Here is a 16,135-nt window from a genome sequence, read left to right on the forward strand (position 1 = left end):
GTTGATGGTCTTCAACGCGTAGATCTGTTCGTTGAGCCCAGAGATGAAGGCCTGGAGACATCCACCACCACCTCTGGGTTCTTCTGTTGCGGCGTCAGACCATCTCCCGTCACTCTGCTCTCGTATCTATAGAATCAAAACAAAACAGTAATTGATTATTTCATTCATAAAATTATTGTAGTATTAAGACTGTCTCATGCCACTCGGTACTCGTATTTGTATCATCAACACAAAACAGTAATTGATTACTTCATTCAAGAAATTATTATTTCCTACAGTTACGTTGAAAAGTGGCCATTGCTGCACTGATTACAGAACGCAAAGAATCACTTTTCCGCTCTAGTGCGGGAAAAATTTTTCTGCACTCCAGATTTGCAACATGGCAACGCAAAATACTTAGTAGGTTATATGGAGCAACAGTGCAGCAAAATCAAAATGAAGTTGGTAACAGTGACTGCTGTGGCTGCTATAGTGAGCAGAGGTGCAACCAAGCACAACGCGCTAATTATTACATTATATATTATAACCAAGGACAACGAGGACTTTAGGATTTTAGGATTAAGGTTTTTATCAATAATAAAATTACACAGAAAAACATTTGATGGATTTCAGGCAATTTTACCCATAATTACCCACTTTTCATATTCAATGGTAACTGTAGGAAAAACTTAATGTGAAATACGTGCGCAAAGTTCCTCTGCTGCACTCAAGAAACCATTCCGCCCTCGCCTACGGCTCGGGCGTAAACGTTTCTTTCGGTGCAGCAAACTGACACTTTGCGCACTAGTTGCACAAATAACTATAGCATTATAGTACAAAACTTTCAAGACCGGGATGATCTTGAGCTTTAAAATTCCTCTCAGTTCGTGATAATTACTTATTTACATTCACTCAACACTAATAATTATAATTGTAAGAAAAGAAAGATATTGTCAAATTTCACTATATAATTTATTAAAAACTTTGAAACAGTAGGTACCATTGTTTCACGTTGTACTGATGTACTGCTGTATTGCGTTGGTAAAAAGTAAATTCGTATGGCTTTTGTTGGTAGAGAGTCCCTTACGGGAAGGTCCCATTGCCTCAATATATAATTTAAGCCGTCAATGGGGCCTTACGACTGTCATACTTCAGCCGGGACCAACAGTTAACGTGCCCATCCGATAACACGGGAGTGATCTGGTTAAAAAAACTTTTGGTTGTGAGAGGGTTTGAACCCGGGATCTCTATCCTGCTACGCAAGCACTCTATCCACTAGACCACGGATCACTCCCGACTGCGCTGGTAAACGTGAAACAATGGTACCTACTGTTTCAAAGTTTTTAATAAATTTTATAGTAAAATTTGATAATATCTTTGTTTTGTTATTATGGAGAGATTTCACAACATCACCATCAATTCTACTAATTTTATTTAATATAATGTTTAGAGGACTTTTCCAACTGTTAGGGTGCATACAGACTTGGAATAGATGCATTGCAATGTCACCAACGTTTAGGATTTTCACTGTACTTTTATAGTTCGACAAAATGCCAGATGATACGTTATGTCAACAAGATACGCCAAAGTGAAGAAAATATTAAATCTAGGTACCAAAAATATAACTAGTATCCTATCTATTTCAAAACGTTGAGATGTAATTTAGTAAAAATATCTTGAAAGAAACGAAAATGAATTCAACTCACACTGTTATTTCTCCTTTAATTTTTTCACAAGAACCTGTGTGCCTATATACTTTTGTAAGACAATCAGCTAATATAAAATTTTTGGCAATCGTTATAAATTGAATGAGTTGCAACACGAATGACATCCACTAAACCTGAAGCCTCATACTAGGTCAATTTTCTTGAGGGTTACTAAAAAAATGTGAGTTAATATTTTATAAATTAACAACTAGGACTAGTTAGTTCATATTCATACCAACATGTTCAAGTTGCATTACTATTTTGAAGAATGTGTTGAATAAAAATATAAATGAACTGAAACTAATTTTGTTAGAAAAAGCGGCTCGTCAAATTGTACACGGTTAGGCTAGTAGGCTAATTTAGAAGTCCACAGTTAGGCTCAACTCACACTTGGGCGACTCAGGTGGAGAAGAGACTAGACTCTAGTGGAGAGCATGTGTTTCCAAATGGTGACGTCGCGGAGACTAGAATCGACTGGTCTGATTGTCACCATTTGGAAACACATGCTCTCCACTAGAGTCGAGTCTCTTCTCGACCTGAGTCGTCTAAGTGTGAGTTGAGCCTAACTGCATAATAATTACTTCAAATATCCAATGAAAAAAATTCATTGGATATTTGAAATAATTATTACACAATAATAATATTACATGGGTTGGTTAACTGCAATCTATAATGAATCTTCCATCTTTAAGACTAAAGTTATTGGCTCTAAGCACACCATTCTACGAAAATAGTTTATTTTTCATCGTTTATATTTGAAACAATTTCCAGTTTAGCTCACCTAGCCTTCTGCGCACCATTCCAGCAGCTATCCTCCTTGCCAGGCCCCGAGGCCACACTGTCTCCGTTGCACATTTGATACGGAAGCCTGGCCCAGTACTGCTTCGTATCTCGCACTCTCAGCCTGATATCCTTCATCAGTTTATCCAATCCAATGCCATACAGATCGTCACTTTCCTCGTCGCCACTGCCTCCTAGATTGCCATGTTTTCCCGCCCTTGGAAACTGCAGTCTTTCCGTAGACAATTCTCCACCGGAAGAAGTAGCTCCACTGTTTTTACTTCCTGGATCTCTACGTAAGCGAGAAATCCTCGAATCTAGATCTACTACTTCTCTTCTAAATCTAAGATTAGTGTCTTGTGCACCCAGTTTAGAGATTAATACAGGAACTGAGGTTTCTGTGTCCCGTTTAAACCTCAAATCACTGTTTAAATCGTGTTTCAAACCTTCGTTTCCTCTTCTAAACCTCGGATTAGTCTCTAAATCACGTTCTAAACCATCGTTTTCTGTTCTAAACCTAAGATTAGTCTCCAAATCACGTTCCAAACCTTCGTTTGCTCTTCTAAACCTTAGATTAGAGTCCAAATTACCTTCCAAACCTTGGTTATCTCTTCTAAACCTCAAATCACTGTCCAAATCACGTTCTAAACCTTGGTTCTCTCTTCTAAACCTTGAATAAGATTCCTCACCACTTCTGGAATCATCATACTCCCTTCTAAACCTTGAATCACTTCCCAAATCAGGTTTCAAACCTTGAATCTCTCTTCTAAACCGTAGTTCACCATCATACTCCCTTCTAAACCTTGAACCACCCTTTAAACCTTCAAAATATCTAGTTTCCCTTGAACCTTCATGCTCCAAACCTCTCCTAAACCTTGGAGAGTTTTCCGGTTCATGATCTGCTGACCGTCTCCTACGCCCCAGCATGGGTTTTCCACAGCTGCTGAAAACTCTCTGGGAAACCTGGGCGGAGCTTTCCTGGAAATTCATGATGGCCTCCGATATCTTGATGTTGATTGGTTGAACGACCATTTCTATGTTGAAGGGTCCCAGCAGTCGTTCCACTAGTTTGTCCATTACATCTGAAATAGAAATAAAAGATGTTAATACAATTCACTTCAACTTAATATTATTCTGGAATATTGAATATATGTAGGTATATATTCTTTAATCCTTTATACAGTAAGTACATCATCGAAATGATAGGGAGAGAAAAAAGGTAACCTTGTGCTATTCCTCTCCCAAATTAAGATAACGTAACACATAGTCCGAAATAGGTTTATTTTTTCCACAATGTAGACAACTGGTTTCCCCAAATATATCTCCCTACAGGATTATAGATAGGTTCGGAACCCACCTAAAGCTGTAGGTCCACTCATCACTCATCATCATACATCTCATAACCCACGCACAAGTCTAGAGCTCATGTGGGCATCACCCTGAACAAAAATAAAACATGGTAAAACGATGAAGATAGAGTGCACCAGAGAATGTAGCTTGGAGTGTCAAATTAATGCAAGTATATAAATGTACCAGATTTCTTCTACCTTCTACTCTACCTTCGCTGCTCCAGTATGTTCTGACCCATTCGAATGCATGCATTATTTTCAACACTCTCAGCTATTTTATCTTATCACTATATAGTTAGTTCCACTATAGACTCAGAGGAATCTGCAATAGTGAATAGAGAAGGATAGGAGATCAACGTTGCCGCTCCTCCGTCTTGTCAATGCCTTCTATAGACGGTAGCTGATACAGGTTTATTGATGCAATATTAACGGTTCATTCTCGTTTGAAATGGTCAATTATAATTTTTAAGCAAGTCAATGTTCGACAACGTTGTTCTGCTATCTTTTTCCACTGCCATTATAACGTGGACCTCACTATAATACATTTATTGATAAAAAGTGCATAAAATAATTGATGGGGAACAACAGGCTCAGTCCAAAACTGTTCATCTCCCGACTTCTGATAGAATGACACTATCCAAAATGAGGTCAATTCACTATTCTACAAATAAAATATTTACACTATGAACAGATATGAACAGCGGACAAAATGAATATTTCATACATTTCTTGGGAAAATGTTCAATTTTATCGGAATTCAGATTTAGTATATGGGGAGTGCGAGAGCTAAACGAGCGACAGGTAAATGATATATTGAACGGGCAGAGCAGGGAGAAATTGATAAAATTCATTAGAATAGCCTGGAGGTACCGATCTCAGGTGTGGAATTCAACACTTGATAATGCAATCTTTCTCCTGACTTTATTTCATCAATTAATTACACTTTTTTGTGATATTAGTCAACTCCTGGCAGACGGCCTGAATTGTTGTGGTTGATGCCAATAAAGATTTTTGAATTATTATTATTACTATGAACAGATATATTGTGGAATTTCTCCATATTACGGTGAAATGGAAGCGATATTGTCATTATTTTTTATTTCACTTTGATCAGATATTAAATAATAAATAGTTTATGATAAATATTATTCAAATTGAGACACTGACCGACAAAAGTGTTCCATTCGGCGTCCAGCTCGGAGTGATAGGCTAGACATCCCTTCATGACGTTTATGCAATAGTTGGAGCAGGCCTTCAGCTCGGGCAGACCTCTGCATGTCGGGCATTGCGTCATCTTCATCACTGCCTTCGTGCATTCGCCACTGAAGTTCAACTGAAACAAACAAACAAACAAACAAACAAACATAAAACATAAAACATTTTAATTTCAACAAACAAACCATTAAAAATGCAAAACGATATTCATTCAGAAATATAACTACTTAGAATTTTTTACATAAACTCTATATTTGGATTGTTTTTATGTGATAAATTACAATTTGAAGCAATTTTAGATATTTGTAATGGTAAAGATAATTTTGAAAATGTTTTTTTCCTCCACCTACTGGCTAAAGTACTTACTTTACTCCCTGAAACCTAATACTAAAGTGTCACTTTTTCGCTCTCAGGAGTAAAAAACAGAAAAACTCCCTAGGGAGTAAAAGTGACTCCATTTAAATAACATGGGGAGCATCTCTATTTTGAAACTTACATTGTAATAGGTTAGAAGGTCTAAGCTCAGATGAGAAAGCATAATAGAGGTGTCTGTCATTGAGTCAACTGAATTCAATACCACAACCAGAAATTTGATCAACTCATGAAATATATGTTTGTATGATAATTATTATATTCTTGATATTAGTAGACGATAAAAATTTATACAATTTTTAAAATATTTTATTCTATTCAAAATACCAGCCACAAATATTTTTGATCTGCAATTCAAATCTGAACCTGGAGTCAGCCATTTTTGGTAGCTGCCCAGCTGATATAATTGTTACAACTTTTGCCGATAGATAGCGCAATCGGCAGTGCCAATCAGATGACCGGTTTTTAGGTTTTAGATTAGGTTATGTTGTTAGGAATCATTGTCACCAATACGTAAGTTATTAGAATGATTTTATTTGCAGTTTCTATAAAAAAATGTAGATGAAGGAAAAATGTTGTGTACATCACGAGTGAAAAATACTTTTTCTCCCTCAGGAAAATTGCTGCCCTCGGCTTCGCCTCGGGCTTCAAACTTTTTCCCACAGAGAGAAAAAGTCGAACTTTTCACTCTAGATATACAAATAACTGTTTCGCCACACTGCACAGAAAGCAGCTGTTTTCCAGTCCCTACGTAGATCTGAACGACATTATTTGCAGACGACTCTCGTCTGACGTCAGAACAGGTTTCTTTCCGGCCTAGGCCAGACGCTACCATGGAACTAAGAAAGGTGATCAAAAAACAGCTGATTAAAAAACTTTTCATTATTTGTGTTCATTATTCAATAATTAAAACATTTATAATAATGTCATCTTATTGTAATTTGAAAGAATAAAAAAAGTGTAAGCTCAACCTCCCACATAATTGAACATCATCTTTTAGGTTATCTAGACAAATCAGAATAAAAAATAAAAATACTTGGACAATTTCCTGATATTCAGATTACCTCAGATTTGCTACAGCTATCACCTTCCACTTCTGCTTTAGGAAGTGCTTAGTAAGCAATTATTATTATTTTATATATATTGTTTATTTTTGTGTGTGGCGAAAAATAGCGTTCGCACCACGGGCAAAAATGTTTTTCCGGCTCTCAATCTTTTCTTGAAAACCGATTTCGAGCCGGAAAAATCTTATTTTCTGCTCTAGGTGCGAAATATACTATTTTCTGTGAAAATCAAAAATTGAGTTTCAACCTTCTTTAACCTCAAAATTGTTCCAGCATTCAGTCTTTTACTTAAAATGTATAACGCTAGTTCGCCTCCGTGGTGCACATTGGTCTCTGCTTTCACTGTCACTATAGTGAGGCCCACGTTATAATGGCAGTGGAGAAAGATAGGAGAACAACGTAGCCGATCCTCTGTCCTGTCAATGCCTTCTACAGACGGTAGCTGATACAGGTTTATTGATGTAATATCAACAGTTCATTTCTCGTTCAAAATATTCAATTATATTTTATTAAGCAAGAAATTATATGTTTCAATAATTAAGATGAAATATTTTGTGAATTAATTATGAATTCTACATTGTTGAAAGACGATCTGGCAACAGAGCAAGGCGAGAAAGAGATAGCACTATCCTCTTTGTTGAATGATAGACAAGGATAGCAATACAGCTGTGATAAGTTCTGGATCTAGATAGTGTGTTTGTCTTTTCGGTCGCAAAAATTTATAGTTTTTTTAAAGTTTGGCTTTTCTAATCAATTGTGATTGATTTCATTTAATTTTGAATTATTTTTTTAAATTTAAAAATGATTTTTGTGTGTTTTTGATTGTAAATTGAGTGTGTAATTGAATAATGTTAAGTGACACTCATAACCTAGCTACATTTGGACTGTTGTATAAATTAGAATTGGAACCGTTTTGGGCTTATAAGCCTGTGCTACTTAAGTTGTGTAATTCTGATGATTAAATAAAATAAAATAAAAATAAAATACCATTGCTAATCAAACACTGCCATTATAACGTGGACCTCACTAAAGTATGTGGGAATCTAGCTTGAATGGTTGAAATCAACGGTCGTCCCTCGTGCGTCTCACGATTTGAAAATTTTAAATATGATAATTCAAATAGCAACTATTCAAAATAAGTGTGTAATAAAAGTGTGACAGTGTGTCAGGACCCAGCAACTATTTAGTTGCTTGTACTCACATTGACCATATTGCCAGCAACTATTTAGTTGCTTGTACTCACATTGACCATATTGCCAGCAACTATTTAGTTGCTTGTACTCACATTGACCATATTGCCAGCAACTATTTAGTTGCTTGTACTCACATTGACCATATTGCCAGCAACTATTTAGTTGCTTGTACTCACATTGACCATATTGCCAGCAACTATTTAGTTGCTTGTACTCACATTGACCATATTGCCAGCAACTATTTAGTTGCTTGTACTCACATTGACCATATTGCCAGCAACTTCTCCAGCAACAGCCAGGGCCTGCGCGAATGTGCGTGTCGCCACGAAAGATCGCTTCAGTTGTAGAGACAACTTCTGAGGCACATCCCCGAACGGCTTCAGTTCTTTCATGTGGTCGCTCACACAAAGCAGGTATCTGCAATCAGGAAAATACATAAATTAAATAAAAATATTATAAATTAATATTGAAATTGTGAATAATTAGAATACCGTGAAACAATTAAGCGAGGGGGAGAAACGTTATTGTGAGTCAGTCATGTGTGACATTTATGAATCGTGAAAATAAGTGTTTGATATTATTTCGTTCCATTTGTTCAATTAATTGGCAATATTTACAGTGTGAAATAACTACAATAATTACAGTGATAATTGACCGAGCGAAGTGAGGTCTAAGATTCAAGTCGACGGTTTGGCATTTCTCTTAATGTTTAAATGTATGAATGTTTGAATGTTAATATGTTGCACATTTACGGAGAAGCGCGGTAATAGATTTTCATGAAATTTGACAGGTATGTTCCTTTTTTAATTGCGCGTCGACGTATATACAAGATTTTTGGAAATTTTGCATTTCAATGATAATATAAAAGGACTAGCCGTCAGGCTCGCTTCGCTCGCCATATCCGTCTAGCCAGGGGGCTCCGCCCCCTGGACCCCCGACTGGATCGTCCAAGAATGAGATCAGCAGGCTCGCTTCGCTCGCCTGCATTTTTCATTTGAGCATTTTTATCATATGTTAGAGCAATCCAGTCGGGGGTCCAGACTAAACGTCTGGCTAAACGGATATGGCGAGCGAAGCGAGCCTGACGGCTAGTAATATAATATTCCCAGGATTGAAGTAGCAGTGCCCAATCAATTTTTCCGCGATAAATGCATTTAGATCTTCAACTTGGTGCCAACCTAATATAGTCAACTCAACTTAATGCCAACCTGACAAAATTATTAATTTAGTTGCCAGTTAACAACTGTTTCGAAGAGGTACTCTATCTAGATTATAGTTCTATAGTAAAATATGATATGGAAATTTCAATTATAATTAAGAGATTGGGAGAAGAAGAATATACATGCTAAAAGACGAACTTTAAACCCTTAAAAACAACCCTTAGAGTTAAAATATTGCCAAAAGATTTCTTAGTGCGCCTCTAAAGGGCCAACTGAACATACCTACCAAATTTGAACGTTTTTGGTCCGGTAGATTTTTAGTTATGCGAGTGAGTGAGTGAGTGAGTGAGTGAGTGAGTCAGTCAGTCAGTGAGTGAGTGCCATTTCGCTTTTATATATATATAGAAAAAGGAGCCTCCTACATACGCCAATATTAGAGTAAAAATCAGACTATAGAATAATTATTCATAATAAATCAGCTGACAAGTGATTACACAGATGTGTGGAGAAGCCAGTCTATTGCTGTATTTCCATAAGGTCTATATTTTCAATCAGGTACTTGTGGATGAGAATACTGCGTGAGGTCTACTGTTCAAAGAACTACTAGTACATAATTAATAATTATGTTTCTTATTTTACTTTCCTTGCCCTATTACCATAGGTAAGGAAAGTATTGCTTTCCGAAAAAAATTAAGGTACCCCAATTTCTAAATTTCTATACGTTTCAAGGTCCCCTGAGTCCAAAAAACTGGTTTTTGGGTATTGGTCTGTATGTGTGTGTGTGTGTGTGTGTGTGTGTTTGTGTGTATGAGTGTATGTGCGTCTGTGTACACGATATCTCATCTCCCAATTGACAGAATGACTTGAAATTTGGAACTTAAGGTCCTTCCACTATAAGGATCCGACACGAACAATTTCGATCAAATGCAATTCAAGATGGCGGCTAAAATGGCGAAAATGTTGTCAAAAACAGGGTTTTTCGTGATTTTCTCGGAAACGGCTCCAACGATTTTGATCAAATTCATACTTAAAATAGTCATCGATAAGCTTCATCAACTGCCACAAGTCCCATATCTGTAAAAATTTCAGGAGCTCCGCCCCATCAATGCAGATAGATTCCCAATTATCAGGCTTCAGATCAAAAAATTCCAAGTGGAGTAGATTGAGTATGAAAATCTCTACAATTAATGTTCAGTAACATTTTCACCTAAATTTGAAAATAAGCTTTAAATTCGAGAAAATGTGATTATTCAATTGCAAAATTATTGTTGATTCTATTAAATCATTCACTATGAAGAGATAGCAGACCTCACGTGTGTCTCCAGCGTTATTGCCCTGTCACCAGCTGGCTCAAATCTTTGAATAGTAGACTTGAGATGCGCGGATACACTAGCGTCAGGTGATCAATTTTCATAACGGCAAGGAAAGTTGTGTGAGTGCGCCACACCAGATTTTTTCATTTTGATACCATAATTCAGAGGTCACTAATACAGGTTAGAAACAAACCTATAATGTAAATAAAAAATCATGCTTTTCAATGATATTGCTAATTGAAATTGAAAGCCCACTTAAGAGAATGTTCACATATTTCAAAGGTCAATAGTGCTCAACAGAGGAGAAATTATATTGGAAAGCAGGTCTAATCATTGTATATTTGATGATTTAATTAATACATAGGCTTCTGTAACTAACTTGTCGACTCTCATGTTGGAATAATAATAATATCTTGTGACCTGGCTGGCTGAAGTCTGGTGTCAGAGTTTTCAGGTCGCAACTGATCAATTTCAGGGCCTCTGACATGACTTAACGACTGCTTTCTATGCAGCCGGGACCGACTGTATAATAAGAATATTAAGCTATAATAAGGAATGACAATCTCATGTTTTTCAATAATTTTTCTTAAGAAGAACAATCTTATGTAATTTAATTATTTTTCTTAAGAATATTGAGACAATAGGATAATAAATTAGTATTGGAATGAAAATCAAATTACAGTGTCCAATCTAATACGGAATAGATAGTCTAACTACTAAATGTAATTCTAGATAGAAATTAGAATTATTGTTAATTATGATAATAGTAAAAGGAAAGAGGAGAGGAAAAGAGAAATAAAAATCGTCATAATACTAGAAGAAAGGGAGTAGAAGAGGAGAGAAGAGAGTATAGATGGTCAGTGAAGGGAGAAGTAGAAGAGAAATAAAAGTTTGTATTAGAAGAAGAGCAATGAGAAGACTTGGGGAGAAGAGAAGAAGAAGAAGAAGAAGAAGAAGAAGAAGAAGAAGAAGAAGAAGTAGTAGAAGAAGAAGAAGAAGAAGAAGAAGAAGAAGAAGAAGAAGAAGAGAAGAAGAAGAAGAAGAAGAAGAAGAAGAAGAAGAAGAAGAAGAAGAAGAAGAAGAAGAAGAAGAAGAAGAAGAAGAAGAAGAAGAAGAAGAAGAAGCGAGGAGGAGAAAAGGAAGAAGAAGAAGAAGAAGAAGAAGAAGAAGAAGAAGATGTAGGAAGAAGAAGAAGTAGTAAGAGGTAAAAACATGGAAGGAAAACTGTCAATTATTGCTATGCTGAGTTACTTTTCAAGCGGTCAGCCTAGATTGAATGGCCAGCATGAATGTTATACTCATAATAATGCTGACAGATTTAAGTGAATATACATAGATGAGTACTGATTGGTCCTTAATAACTCTCTCATGATGCACAGTAATAGACAGTAACATCAACTACCGTTTATTACTGTATTATTATGGTATGGTACTCCTACCACATAGCTATGTTTCTCAGTGTACAACAACTGTAATATCATAGCTGTCATTATTGTTTTATAGGCTTTTTGAAGGCATTAACCTTTCTTCTTCTTCTTCTTCTTCTTCTTCTTCTTCTTCTTCTTCTTCTTCTTCTTCTTCCTTTTCTCCTCCTCGCTTCTTCTTCTTCTTCTTCTTCTTCTTCTTCTTCTTCTTCCTTTTCTCCTCCTCCTCGCTTCTTATTTTTCTTCTCCTCGCTTCTTCTTCTTCTTCTTCTTCTCCTCTCTTCTTCTTCTTCGTTTTTTCTCGCTTCTCCTTCTCCTCCTCCTCCTCTTTCTTCTCCTTCTTCACCCTTATTACATAATTTATTAAGTTCTGTGATCTACCAATCACAATAAAGGAGAGAATATTGGTTTATACACGTAGGGGATAGGAAATTAACAAATGACGCATCATCACGTCTCAACTACTCAACTGATTAACTTGAAATTTTGCATATAGATTCCTAATTTACCGAGGATGGTTATAGGCCTAGTTTAAATTCTTCAAGGGTCCAGTAGGTCAAGTTTTCAGTTTATCAAGTTTTTAATTAGACCTTTACGGAGCACGGATTACCTGCTTGTTTTTTAATAAACTCGTGATATTTTAGGTTCTAGACTTTCCAGTTTTGCATTACAAATTATATTATTCAGTTACAAAAGATAATAAAAATTTAACCTGCAAGTATTAAATAATTTTACGAATAAGATTTGAAAAAATTAAATAAAAATATTGTAAATTGAAATATTGAATTGAGATTGAAAAATGAATATGGAACATGAACGACCCCACACTGTATTAACTCAGGGGTTGTTTAGAACAATATTTTTCCACTATTTTCAGTTATATATTGTAATATCGGGGCACCGAGCTTCGCTCGTTATTTATTTATTGATAAACAGAACACAATTCTTCAAAATGATTGGGGAAGGACTAATAGACACAGCCCAAAACTGTTTCTTCCCTGAATTTTGATTAATACACTATAAAAATTCAAATAAGTAGGTTATGTTCCATACACTTGAATTCAGGTCAAATTTTCAGTCCAAACATTTAAAAACAGAAAAGTTCTAATTTAGATTGTTTACAAACCAAATTGAATAAAAATAATAACACTCACTAATCACTTAAAACTGTAAAATAATGATTAACTTTGAATATTGTGATATACTCTAATTTAGAATGATATACCATGCCATGTCAACAAATCAGATTATTTTGATCAAGTCTATTAAAATATTTTTCTCGTGAGATACGGTAAGCTGATTGATTACACAGCTGATCTCCCACACAGGCACTGTGTTATCTATAGACGACGAAATTATCATCTGTTTTTCCAAGGATGAATAATTGTTATCCATTCAATTTCCTTCAGCGAGTTTTCCCAGGGATGAGACCTGGTGCAAACGAATTTTTATATCATAAACCTACTATGTTCCAAATTTAGTTAAAATCGTTAGAGCCGTTTTCGAGATCCGTTGGACATAAATAACCAGATTTTAAATTATATACAAATATACAGAAATTTCTCGCTCAATAACACCATAGAGAAACAATAACGTAAATAGATATACCATGGTACAGGGCGTTTATGCCACAACTTTTACTGTTATCTCAAGTCGATTACTGTCAATTTTTACTGTTTTGACCGGGTAAGAGTGTATGAACGGCACAATATGAGAGACTACCAGCGTCATAAAGCTTCACAGGAAAGAACTACGTGGACTATCGGCTTGAGATAACAGTAAAAGTTACGACATAAACGTCCTATACCATGGGATATCTACTTATGCTATTGATTCTCTATGATATTTTTAAAAGGATATTATAATGTATTTTTTGGAAGAATAAATTTCAAATTTACCTGTCATCAAACCGGTACTGTTGGTTCAACACAGTGAACATTTTCTGATAGAGGACGTTTGAAAAAATTCTCCATGGCTTCCAGTAGATCAACTCTGCCCTTGGCGTAATATTTCTCCAGCTCCTCAAAGAGATCGGTGAATACGTAGGAGTGCTCTTCGTAGATGATGCCATACGTCCGTTTGAACATCTCGTGAAACTCACGCTTCGATTTCGTTAGCAGTTCTTTGAAGAAGTCTGAAACAACAAGAAATAAAACGAAATATTAGTAATGAATTGAAAGGAATGTGAATTAAATGAAATGAAATTTTAGTACCGTAATGAATTGATAGAAATATGAACCAAATTTAATAATTCATTCATTCATTTATTCGTGGACAGAATTACAAATCATAAAATCTGGTGTGGCGCACTCACACAACTTTCCTTGCCGTTATGAAAATTGATCACCTGACGCTAGTGTTCCCGCGCATCTCAAGTCTACTATTCAGTGATTTGAGCCAGCTGGTGACAGGGTAATAACGCTGGAGACAACACAGGAGGTCTGCTATCTCTTCATAGTGAATGAAGGGATGAGTTAATGTTGGAGAACCAACAATAATTTGCAATTGAATAATCACATTTTCTCGAATTTAAAGCTTATTTTCAATTTTGGGTGATTTTTTTTGTTTCAATTGTATCTGAAGCCTGATAATTGAGAATCTAAAATCAAACTTTGCATAGTTGGGGCGGAGCTCCTGAAATTTTTACAGATATGGGACTTGTGGCAGTTGATAGAGCTTATCGATGACTATTTTGGGTATGAATTTGATCAAAATCGTTGGAGCCGTTTTCGAGAAAATCTCGAAAACCCCTGTTTTTGACAACATTTTCGCCATTTTAGCCGCCATCTTGAATTGCATTTGATCGAAATTGTTCGTATCGGATCTTTATAGTGAAAGGACCTTAAGTTCCAAATTTCAAGTCATTCCGTTAATTGGTTAATTGGGAGATGAGATATCGTGTACACAGACGCACATACACCATACACACACACACAACCCACACACACACACACCACACAACACACACACACACACACACACACACACACACCCACAACACACACACACACCACACAACACACACACACACACCAGACCACCCCCAAAACCAGTTTTTTGGACTCAGGGACCTTCAAACGTATAGAAATTTAGAAATTGGGGTACCTTAATTTTTTTCGGAAAGCAATACTTTCCTTACCTATGGTAATAGGGCAAGGAAAGTAATAAATATGATTAGGAAGGAACAACAGGCTTGGCCCAAATCTATTCCATTCCCAAATTTTGATAAATTGATAAAATGTCTAATTGATAAATTAAATAAATAAAATTGATGAATTGGATAATATGATAGCAATACTCAAGATTTATCTAAATATTTATAATCATATTAATGAATCTGTAACTATGAAACTAATGAGCATTTTGTGAAGTGAACAACTACAAGACTTGACCTATTTCGGACTATGTGTAAACTTATCTAAATTTGGGAGAGGAATAGCACAAGGTTACCTTATTTTTTCCCTCCCTATCATTTTGATGATAGACTTATTGTATGAATCAATCAATAAAGTTAGTCTATATACAATTACTGTGAACATTGGTGTTCTCCATACGGACGTTTAAATACAACTTAAAATATTTGAAAAACATTTCAAACTACATAAAAGAATGAATAATGAATAAAATGAATGAAACTATAGTGAGGTCCACGTTATAATGGCAATTGAGAAAGATATCAGAAAAACGTTGCCGTTTCTCTGCCTTGCCAACATTCTATAGAGGAAAGCTGATACCTGGATATCAGATGTATCATTAAATGTTCATTCTCGTTTCAAATAATCAATTATATTATATTAACTTATTCTTCTAGAAATTACAGTATATTTTTTTAATGATTGAATAATAAATTTTCAAAATTGAGATTAAATATTATGTTATTTATGTTTCTCTACATTGTTAAAAAACGATCTAGCATCGTCGTGGAGCTTGTAACGGATAGTGCTATCTGCTTTGTCGAATGATAGACAAGGATAGCTACACCAACGTTAATCAAATACTACCATTATAACGTGGACCTCACTATAGAAAAGGATAGCGCTATCTGCTTTGTCGAATGATAGACAAGGATAGCAACACCAACGTTAATCAAATACCGCCATTATAACGTGGACCTCACTATAATATTATAGTTCACATCCAGCTGTATCTATTATAAATAACATCAATTCTACCCATATAATAATTGCTTCTACTGTTAAATGAATTTCACTATGAAATAAAAACACAAATATATTATTGTCAAATTCTACCGTTTTATTTTTTCAGAATTTGACAATATATGTGAGTTTTTATACCATTATGGAACGGGTCTACAACATTTGACTCGGTCAAATTCCACCATATTAGAGAACAGATTTCTTCACATAGTTTGGATTCAAACTACATTGGAACAGCTAGTTTATATGTCTATTAAACTAAAAAGGCAATTGGATAAATAAGTTATTGATTTGATGACTTCTGGCATTGAATTACGACTGCATATTGGAACTGATTCTTTATTCTTTATTGATTCATTCAATAAGTACATCATGAAAATGATAGGGAGAGAAAAAAATAAGGTAACCTTGTGCTATTCCTCT

General features: G+C 35.4%; 1 protein-coding gene across 1 annotated transcript in view; it reads right to left on the reverse strand.

Moving 5' to 3' along the window:
- The window catches only part of LOC111057047 (glypican-6), a 52,022-nt gene that overhangs the window by 11,885 nt on the left and 24,002 nt on the right, over window positions 1-16,135 (reverse strand). Inside the window, 6 exon segments of the mRNA XM_039439834.1 lie at window positions 38-126; window positions 2,467-3,547; window positions 4,982-5,147; window positions 7,919-8,075; window positions 13,454-13,512; window positions 13,514-13,689. Coding sequence (XP_039295768.1) covers window positions 38-126; window positions 2,467-3,547; window positions 4,982-5,147; window positions 7,919-8,075; window positions 13,454-13,512; window positions 13,514-13,689 — 1,728 coding nt within the window.

Source organism: Nilaparvata lugens, chromosome 13, assembly GCF_014356525.2.
Source record: "Nilaparvata lugens isolate BPH chromosome 13, ASM1435652v1, whole genome shotgun sequence".
NCBI classification, from domain to species: Eukaryota; Metazoa; Arthropoda; class Insecta; order Hemiptera; family Delphacidae; genus Nilaparvata; species Nilaparvata lugens.